This window comes from Anguilla rostrata, chromosome 8, assembly GCF_018555375.3.
Source record: "Anguilla rostrata isolate EN2019 chromosome 8, ASM1855537v3, whole genome shotgun sequence".
Classification (NCBI taxonomy): Eukaryota; Metazoa; Chordata; class Actinopteri; order Anguilliformes; family Anguillidae; genus Anguilla; species Anguilla rostrata.
The window spans coordinates 4,527,425-4,538,580 of record NC_057940.1 but is presented as its reverse complement, the minus strand read 5'-3'; the positions used below and the strand labels follow the sequence as shown (position 1 = coordinate 4,538,580).

General features: G+C 47.1%; 1 protein-coding gene across 1 annotated transcript; it reads left to right on the top strand.

The window, feature by feature from the left end:
* Positions 1-1,277: 1,277 nt before the first annotated feature.
* On the top strand, positions 1,278-10,795 carry LOC135260602 (uncharacterized). Its single transcript, XM_064345966.1, has 11 exons — positions 1,278-1,434; positions 3,845-3,946; positions 4,091-4,297; positions 4,802-4,900; positions 5,414-5,561; positions 6,031-6,227; positions 6,642-6,848; positions 7,150-7,248; positions 8,104-8,248; positions 9,428-9,550; positions 10,210-10,795. The coding sequence occupies exons 1-11, from the start codon at positions 1,300-1,302 to the stop codon at positions 10,251-10,253; spliced, it is 1,506 nt and encodes a 501-aa protein (XP_064202036.1). The 5' UTR covers positions 1,278-1,299; the 3' UTR covers positions 10,254-10,795.
* The last annotated feature ends 361 nt before the right edge of the window (positions 10,796-11,156 follow it).

The window sequence follows — 11,156 nt, the reverse complement described above, 5'->3', positions numbered from 1 at the left end:
AAACCAACAGTCAGATCTCTCCGGAGCTGCTTATTACCTTTGCAGGTAGGCGGCAGTGTAGCATAATGGCTAAGGATCTGGTCTTGTAACCTGAAGATCGCAGGTTCAATTCCCGGGTAGGATACTGTCGTTGTATGCTTGAGCAAGGTACTTAACCGGCATTGGTCCAGTAAATTCAGCTGTATAATGTAATGTATAATTGACACCAAACCTCCTTAATTGAATACAATATAAGTTGCTCTGGATAAGAGCGTCTGCTCAATGCCTGTAAACTAAACTAAACTTCACGTGCTACTATACAGAACTACACTCACCCTCCACCATCCCAGCTACCACCTGTTGTTTGGATCTGGTTCTAAGTACTGGGGGGGGGCTGGGGTTCCTGTTTAGTAGGGAAGATATATAGCACTCCCTGCTAATTGGGGTAGAGCAGTCTGGTGCGTGCACTAATACCTGAAGCAGATCCATCCAGCGCCAAACCAAAAAAATGTGCTCACATATTCATTTAAATATTTAATCTAACAACGTGACTTGTCCTGACTGAAATAAATATTTAAGCATGTACAGTATGAACAGTATGTACATGGCTATGCAATTTATAAATATATGATTAAACAGACAATTATTTACCTTTCATAGAATAATAATGTTGTCACTATTATTATTATTATTATTATTATTATTATTATTCATAACAATAATAATAATAATTATATTATTATTTAGGGGCGACATAGCTCAGGAGGTAAGACTGATTGTCTGGCAGTCGGAGGGTTGCTGGTTCAAACCCCGCCCTGGGCATGTCGAAGTGTCTTTGAGCAAGACACCTAACCCCTAACCCCTAACTGCTCTGGCGAATGAGAGGCATCAATTGTAAAGCACTTTGGATAAAAGCGCTAAATAAATGCAGTCCATTTACCATATTAATGTAACTCTCATATTTCTAGTGTGTTCCTTCTTGCTTTCTGACAGGGGTCACAAGCTATGTCTGAACTATCAGGTGACTTGCGTAACAGATGACGCACATTCTCCAGTGGACAGGTGTGCCAAACAGGTGAGGTTCAGTGGATAGGTATGTTGAACAGGTGAGGTTCAGTGGATAAAGCAGTTTCTGTCATAAGTGAAAGCTGTTTTACTACCACCATTTTTGATAAACAGAAATGACTAATGAAGGTCCAGTTATTCCAGTTTGATGCGTTCTGACACCCTGTTCTATTATTTCCTCGTAGTTTCATGAGGTCGTATGTACTGTATCCTGCCCAAAAAAAAAACAAAACCTGAGAGCTAGCCCACACCCCCATGCAGGTAGTCCAGTCCCTCCCTCCTGAGACTGACTGTTATAAGCCAGAGACAGAGGAGCATCAGCACAGAGAACAGCATCTTCACGACACAGGGATTTACCACAATCTCACAAGCAAGAAAAATTCCACCCAGGTAGGCTAACCCTTCTCTTGATTTGGTGATTTCATCCAGCGGCGTTACGTTGGCTGGCTCTATCTGTTAATGCTTATATTTTGATTATTTATTGGCACATGTGAAACAGTAAGCTTGGGTTAAATATACCCAGGACAGGTTAATGGTTTACATAAATCCACTCAAAGGAAGGCACGGGGGAAATAAATCGTGTTTACCTGACTAAATTTTAAGTGAAACAAGGTTTTCGTGAAGTAGATTGATATTCATCATTTCAAACAGACAATCTCAATTATTTTTTCTCTTCCTTTATTTTATTATATTAAAAGAAACCACGTCGGCAAAAAAGACATAAAGCATATATATATATATATATATATATATAATAAAGAGCGAACAAAAACACAAAACAAGAACCAAATTTACACACTGGTGGTTAGGAAATTCCTCTTTTACTGAAAGTTCAAAGCGGGTCAATTTGACCCAAACCGATCACAGAGGTGAGGCACTGTCCTGGTGAATGGCGATGTTGTGTTGGATCCAAACTGTACTGGCGCTAACAGTGGCTAACAGCCTCACGGAGCAGCAGACCGTTCACTCCAGCTTCACCCAGGGATGGTAGGGCCTCAGTCAGCCGAGGTCACAGCGTCTCACTGTGAACCAGTGGCTTGTCCCCAATTGACAGCAAATAAATGCGCTGACACACAAATACACACACACACACATACACACATGACTGGGCTTTCCAAAATAGCAAATTTGGGAGAAAAGAGGCGGGAATAAAAAATTTAAAATTTAAAAATTTAAAATTTAAAATTTAAATAAAATAATTAATTTTTGCATTCAGTCATACAGTATGTATCAGTAGTAGATAGAGTAGTGCCGCTATTTTTAAATGTACAGTTAATAGGGGAGGTTAAAGGGGAAACTTTAAGAAAGAGGTTTCCTAGAGTGTGTTTGGGTCACAGTGCAGTTGGGTGGCATTATACATGTGTATGTATAGGTGTTGTGTGAATGAGTGTGTGCGTGTGTGTGTGTGTGTGTGCGTGCATGTGTGTGTGTGCGTGTGTGTGTGTGTGTGTGTGTGTGTGTGTGTGTGTGCATGTGTGTGTGTGTGCATGTGTGTGTGTGTGTGCGTGTGTGTGCGTGTGTGCGTGTGTGTGTGTGTGTGTGAGTGTGTGTGGATTCAGTTTTGATAAGCCGTGGAAGATACAGGATAATTACTTACAAAGACATTGCTGTGAAAATAGAAGAAACATATTCCTTAGACTCCCGGGGCTTCGGTCATAAAGAGGTCTTATGGACAAACTGTATCTTAAACAGTAGCTTACACAGAAAACCACGATGAAGTACTTATAAAATCCCACTTGGACATGATTGTATTTACGCAAGCCGTGAGTGAATTACCTGCTGGTTACGTGAAGGTACGACATGTTTGACCACTGCGTGTGAATCCCTGCAGTGGGGTGTGTTCACGGTTTAGGAATAACTTTTAAATGATAATCAAATTTAGCGAAAAAAAACTCAAAAATATGAAATAATCATGTTGGGTGATACCGCTAGTTGGTACTGTTTGCAGTCCCTACGAAGTTAAAATGAGATCTAGATCCTTGGAGATGATCTTAAGATTACATTTAAGTTTAGATCCGAGAACATTTTCGCAAACGGGGCCCTTCTGGTTAATAAGGTATTGGTAAATGGTAAATGGACTGCATTTATATAGCGCTTTTATCCAAAGCGCTTTACAATTGATGCCTCTCATTCGCCAGAGCAGTTAGGGGTTAGGCGTCTTGCTCAAGGACACTTCGACACGCCCAGGGCGGGGTTTGAACCGGCAACCCTCCGACTGCCAGACAATCGGGTCTTACCTCCTGAGCCATGTAGCCGTTATTATTCCGATGCGTTTGTGGATTCCAACCAATCGAGTGTCTGCTGTGAGTCATCAGCACGACAGTGAGCTGGTGCGTCACGTTGTCCCGTGTCGGCTGATCAAGATCAACCTGTTCTTCGCGGTCAACGCCTTGGAAGAGTAGGTGGCCAGGATCCTCACCCAAAGGAGAGGCACTCATTGTCCTTCCTCTCTCTGACGTGCCTATCAGGGTTTTTTTTTTTTTTTTCGGGTCACAAGCACGGAAGCAGCTATTAAACACCACCCTGAGGTCTAAGCAATGACACCATAAAAATGTACACGCCCTTATTTTTACACATACTTTCACGCTCCCAGATTTGTGACTGAATTCAAAAATGAGACGTCAGCTCGACAGGTGTGTTCAGGAAATGATGTCAGTACCTGGCTGGGGGGGGGGGGGTATGGGGGGGGGGGGGGGCTCACTCACCTTACAGGACCCGTTCATCTCCGACCAGTAGGAATCACACTCTGCCACCTTTCTCATGATTCTCCTCTGCTCACGGATCTTCTCTTTTGTGGCAGGAAATGGACAACAGGCTGGTTTGTGCCGTCGCTCTGGTGATAGGATGTTGCGTCCTGGCGGCCGAAGGCATCACCTCGACCGTCCCCGTGGGCGATCTTAAAGTAAGCCTCGCGCTCCGTGCGCCTTCCTCCCGGCTCTGCGCGGCCTTCTTAATGTCGTTTAGTTTTTTTTTTTGGTTTTTTTTTTTAATAAGTTGGCGTGATTTAGCGATGAAGTTTGTAAAATAGATGATGTCTCGCTGACAGACACCCATTCGTCGCGAGCCCTGTGGCCGCATGAAGTTTTGCGGGGAGACTCCAGCGGGCTGCGATCCCCATGGCAACAGCACCTGTCTGTTCACCTCCGCCACCGCCGCCACCCCCGTGATGGGCAGCCGCCCCAACGTGGCCTTCGAGCTGCGCGGCGACTCCGAAGGCTACATCGTCCTCGTCCTGTCCCCCAATAAAGATCTGGTACGTGCTACGGGGCTCACACTGTACCCCCCCCCCACGCCCAATAACCAGACACAGTTCTCACACATACTCAATCACTCCCAATAAACAGAGCTTCAACCCTAACCCCCAAGCTCTCTCTCGGACACACACACACACACAAGTGTATAAATATACATCCATCACACACACACAAACACACACAAGTGTATAAATATACATCCATCACACACACACAAACACACACAAGTGTATAAATATACATCCATCACACACACACAAACACACACAAGTGTATAAATATACATCCATCACACACACACAAACACACACAAGTATATAAATATACATCCATTCACACACACACAACACACACAAGGTAAAAAATATACATCCATCACAACAACACACGTTTCACATACACACACAAACACACACAAGTATATAAATATACATCCACTCACACACACACAAACACACACTTGGGTTTGTAAAATATGTGAAAATCCCTTTTTGCCTGTACAGGGGGGGAATGATGAGGCCTTTGTCTGCGCTCGGGACAACAACACCCTCCGCTTCTTCACCGCGACCTTCAACAATGCAACGCTAACCGCGACCAACAAGGTGGGTATCAGCACAGAGCCTGACCAACACAATCAGTATCAGTTCAGAGCCTGACCAACACAATCAGTATCAGTTCAGAGCCTGACCAACACAATCAGTTCAGAGCCTGACCAACAGTCGGTATCAGCACAGAGCCTGACCAACACAATCATTCGTCAGGCCTGACCAACAATCAGTATCATTCAGAGCCTACCAACACAATCAGTATCAGCACAAGCCCGACCAACAATCATATGTTCAGAGCTGACAACATCGTATCAGTCAAGCTGACCAACACAATCAGTATCAGTTCAGAGCCTGACCAACAGTCAGTATCAACACAGCGCCTGACCAACATGGTCAGCATCAGCACAGGGCCTGACCAACACGGTCAGCATCAACACAGAGCCTGACCGAACACATCAGTCTTAGAATTAACTTATGATTTGATGCACATATGATGTTTGTAAGAGAGACTTAGCCTTTGTGCCTGCATATTGTTGACGTCCTGGGCATTTCCTTTGCGTGTTTCAGACTGGAGCGGTCAGCAATGTTCTGGCCTCACTCAATGCCAACGTGATCCAATGCACCTTCACCGCTCTGGGACTGAACGCCACGGCCACCAGGGCCAGCAGTGACACCACCTTCTACGTCTTCGCTGGCAGAGGGAGCTTCGTCAATGGTGAGCACCAAAACCTCAGAACTGACCCACTTTTTCCTGACCACCCAAACCACCGACTCGTTATCCTGAGCAGCCAAACCACTGACCCACTCTCCTGAGCAGCCAAAGACCAATCCGCTCTCCTCACCAGCTAAGCACTGACCCATTCTCCCTAACAGCAAAACACTGACCACCACTGACCCACTCTCCTGAGCAGCCAAAGACCAATCCGCTCTCCTCACCAGCTAAGCACTGACCCATTCTCCCTAACAGCAAAACACTGACCACCACTGACCCACTCTCCTGACCAGCCAAACACCCATTCTCCTTACCAAGCAAACACCAACCAAATCCTAGTCCAGCAACACACCCACACACAGCACAGATAACTCTGGGAATGTCCCGGTTTCCATGTTGTATCCACGTTGCTCCGGTTCTATGTTGTATTTCCTCAGGGGGTTTTAAACGGCTACTTGTTCTTTCATTGCAGGAGCCCTGGGGAATCCCACAATTACCTTTACGAGCAACGGCAGTGTGGATCTGACCAGCCTCCCGCCTCGAACTCCGGCCGCGGGCAACGCAACCTCCGCCGCCAACGCAACCTCCGCCGCCAACGCAACCTCCGCCGCCAACGCAACCTCCGCCGCCAACGCAACCTCCGCCGCCATCCCCGTGGGCCCTCTTAAAGTAAGCCTCGCCTCTATGCACCTTTTTCCGCTGTCTCTGTCAGCCAGCCGGGGGGGGGAAAAACGTCTCTGCACGGCCTTCTCGACGTCGTTTCATTTTCTTTGTGAAAAAAAAAAAGAATAAAATTAAAATAAGCCAACGTGATGGCGGTGAAGTTTAAAGGGACGACTGTCACTGACAGACATTTATCAGACGTTCTTATCCAGAGCGACTTACACAACTTTAATTACATAGCGTTTACATGACATCCGTTTATGCAGCAGGATATTTACTGAAGCAATGCAGGTTGAGTACCTTTCTCGAGGGTACAACGGCAGCGTCCGACCCGGGAATCGAACCTGTGACCTTTTGGTTACAAGACCAGTTCCTTACCCATTGTACTACTCTACTTCCCTTCCTCCCTCCCTCCCTCAGGACACCATCCGTCGTGCGTCCTGCGGCCGGACGAAGCTTTGTCAGGAGGTTCCGACGCAGTGCGACCCCAGCGGGAACGGAAACTGCCTGTTCGTCTCCGCCGCCGCCCTCAACCGCAGCGCCAACGCCGGCACCAAGGTGGCCTTCGAGCTGCGAGGGCTCTCCGCCGGCTACATCGTCCTCATCCTGTCCACCCAAAAGAATGAGGTACGCACTACGGGGCTCGCACTGTACCCCTCCCCCCCCATCCCCCTCTGATAAACAGACACAGTTCTCACACTCACTCAATCACTCCCAATAAACAGAGCTCCCCCCCAAACTGCCCCCCCCTCCCTCCCTCCCCCCCACAAGCACAAACACACACACACACAAAATGCAGAAAGTAAAATACAGTCTGAAGAGTGTAGTGTGTTAAACTCTCACACACACATGTACACACAGGTTGTAGCTGTTAGGACTCTTGTGTTTGTAAAAATGTGTGAAAATCCCTTTTTTTTTGCTTTTGCAGGGAGGGAACAACCAGGCCTTCGTCTGCGCGAAGCAAAACAGCACCCCCCGCTTCTTCACCGCAACCCTCAACAACAAAAAATTGATCACAAACAACAGGGTGAGTATCAGCACACAGCCAGCCAGACCAAACACATCAGCCTCAGCATTAAGTCTGATCAACTAAATGATGTGATCCACATCGCGATGTTTGTAAGTGAGACTTACCCCGCTTTCCACACGGCGAGCAACTCGGGTGACCAGTCGCCGGAAGTCCACTCCTTCTCCATGTAGCTGAGCGACGTCCAGCAACCCAAGCAACTGGGCACCTGAGCAACCAAAGTTGCCCGAAAAACGTTGGCCATGGTTTAACTTTTCGAGGGCAATGACCATCAACAGCCAATCAGAGCTTTGGGGTTCAGATTTCTCCAACCAATATGATGCCATTTTGTGAATTATTGTTCCGCTCAGGGAGGAAAAATTAAGGAACAAAAACTTACAATCATACCCGGTGTTATACAATGTTTTTTTTAAAAAAAGAGTACCTGGACAAGCATCTAAAAAATGACGCTTGGACGGGATATTCGACTTGCTTGCTAGCTAGCTAGTGAGAGAGAAATATGGAGAGATCGCTAGCTTGCTAGCTAGTGAGATAGTGAGTAGGATAGAGAGATATATGGCCAACAACATAGCTGTAACAAATAATATTTATCATTGTCCTGACATAACTAGGAATTAACGGAGATGATATGTGGTTATATAGCAAATATACAACTTTGATGACGCCGTTATTTCTCTTCAATAAACACAAAGCTGCACGAGACCACTGAGAGGACACAACGGGAAGCTCCCGCCCCTCCCTCAGCCTAGTATGCTTGAGCGACCCATCGACCGAGTTGTTTGCTGTGTGAACGCAGGGTTAGCCTTTGTGCCTGCATATTGTTTACGTCCTGGGCATTTCCTTTGCGTGTTTCAGACCGGAGCAGTCAGCGATGTCCTGGCCTCACTCAATGGCAGTGTGATCCAATGCACCTTCACCGCTTTGGGACTGAACGCCACAGCCACTAGAAGCGCCGACACCTCCTTCTTCATCTCCGCTGGCAGTGGGAGCTTCACTAACGGTGAGCACCAAAACCTCATAACTTACCCAGTCTCTTTACCCAAACCACCGACCCACTCTCCTGACCTGCCAAACCACTGACTCACTCTCCTGACCAGCAAAACACTGACCCACTCTCCTGACCTGCCAAACCACTGACCCACTCTCTTTACCACCCAAACCACCGACCCACTCTCCTGACCTGCCAAACCACTGACTCACTCTCCTGACCAGCAAAACACTGACCCACTCTCCTGACCTGCCAAACCACTGACCCACTCTCTTTACCACCCAAACCACCGACTCATTATCCTGACCAGCCAAACCACTGACCCACTCTCCTGACCAGCCAAACCACTGACCCACTCTCCTGACCAGCCAAACCACTGACCCACTCTCCTGACCTGCCAAACCACTGACCCACTCTCTTTACCACCCAAACCACCGACTCATTATCCTGACCAGCCAAACCACTGACCCACTCTCCTGACCAGCCAAACCACTGACCCGCTCTCCTGACCAACCAAATCACCGACCCACTCTCCTGACCAGCCAAACCACTGACCCACTCTCCTGACCAGCCAAACAACTGACCCGCTCTCCTGACCAACCAAATCACCGACCCACTCTCCTGACCTGCCAAACCACTGACCCACTCTCCTGACCAGCCAAACCACTGACCCACTCTCCTGACCAGCCAAACCACTGACCCACTCTCCTGACCAGCTAAACCACTGACCCACTCTCCTGACCAGCCAAACCACTGACCCGCTCTCCTGACCAGCCAAACCACTGACCCGCTCTCCTGATCAGCCAAACCACTGACCCACTCTCCTGACCTGCCAAACCACTGACCCACTCTCTTTACCACCCAAACCACCGACTCATTATCCTGACCAGCCAAACCACTGACCCACTCTCCTGACCAGCCAAACCACTGACCCACTCTCCTGACCGCTAAACCACTGACCCGCTCTCCTGATCAGCCAAACCACTGACCCGCTCTCCTGACCAGCCAAAACATCGACCTGCTCTCTAGCTCGACCAAACTACTGACCAAATCCTAGTCCAGCAGTACACCCACACACAGCACAGGTAGACATAACTGTGTGGGACAGTCCCTTGTTGCCTGTTACTCTTGCTCTGTGTTGCATTTCCTCAGGACTCTAAAAGGGTTATTTATTTTTTTCTTTCGCTGCAGGAGTCCTGGGGGATCCCACATTTGACCTGAGGAGCAACACCAGCCTGGACCTGACCAACAACAACAGCAGCCAGACCGCAGCGGGAGGCAACGGGGGAACCTCCCTGCACCCCGTTTCCCTGGGTACGAAATCGCCCGTTAACTGCCACCTGACCGCACCAGCGATAAAAAAAAAAAGAAAAACGAAAAAAGGAAATTAAGTGTGTTTAAGTTAAATCGCCTAAACTTAACCCCTAACCCCATAGCCCTAGCCATTTATCACCATCAGAGTATTTGCCCCGACCCCTTCAGGAAATGACATCACATTACAGGCATTTAGCAGACGCTCTAATCCAGAGCGACTGACACAATTTTTACGTAGCATTTTACATTGTATCCATTTATATCCCCAGCTGGATATAAATGGATACAGCTCGATATATACTGAAGCAATGCAGGTTAAGTACCTTGCTCAAGGGTACAACGGCAGTGTCCTACCCAGGAATCAAACCTATGACCTTTCGGTTACAAGCCCAGTTCCTTACCCACTGCAAATGAAGCATCTGTTGCACTGCACTTAAGCTGCGGAGTGCCATTGAGTGTCAGATCATGGTATTTGTCAGAATCCTGATGATATTAGTTAGCGAATAGGAACCCCTCCCCCCCATTTTTTTTCTCTCTTTTGGATTCAAATTCAGGATTCTTTAATATCAGTAAAACACACAATTCCTGGCTTAAGATAGTAAATGATAAACCAATACAGATGGTTTAATAATCTTTCTCTGTTTTCTCTCACTCCTCAGTTTTGATGGTCCTGCTCAGCGCACTGATCTCCCGTCTGGTTTGAGAAGCTGAACAACCCCCACCATCCCCGCCTGTACTATTATGCTCATTTGGGGAAAGAAGTCTGTCAGTACTAAGCCAAATGAAACTCCAATTCCTAATATTTATAGCTTTTAATTTACCTCTTTTACTGTGGGTTTATTTTTGAATGTGCACGTATCGCATCTGTGTGTGTGTGTGTGTATGCAGGTCAAATACGTTTTTGTTTTGGATTCAAATACTTTTCTACGCATTACCGATCTTGTCTGGTGTATTGGTACCAATGAAAACCCCACCTTCTGGTCATGCTGGCAGGCTCAGTGAGACCAGGCAAGATCAACAGAGCACAGAAAAGTATTTGAATCCGAAACAAATATCGTATTTGACCCAGGTCCGATGTGTATTTTTGTTACAAATGAAGCCATTTGGCCGAGGTGTGGCAAGCCCTAACGCAGTGGTCTTTGTATGACAGTATCCCACATAATGGCCGTGCACAGTTTTAATTAAACGCTCATCATCACCCTTGTTCTCACAATAAACGATGCCTCATTTTTGTATGACATTTAACTCAAGTCTGTTGTCATTCCTGACCTTCAAAAATGATCATTACTCTTTATTGCGTCGGGTCAGCTCCCCAATAACAGTGATTTTTGAACCTCGCCGTTTCAAAAAACCAATCTCAATGCCCTGGCGTAGGTGGACGACAAAATCGCCCAAATTCTGACACTCTCGTGGGCGCACCTTGTCCCTGAACTTAACATGGGAGAGATGCGATGCTAAATCAGCCTAGCTTCTCGGAGTCTGAATTATTCCATCGTTCTAAACGAACGCAAGACAACGGGAGATGGGTACGTCTCACGCCGTCCTGACAGGCAGGCGACACGGAACAAAAATCGTGTCACTGGCCAAATACTTTGGCACAGACACA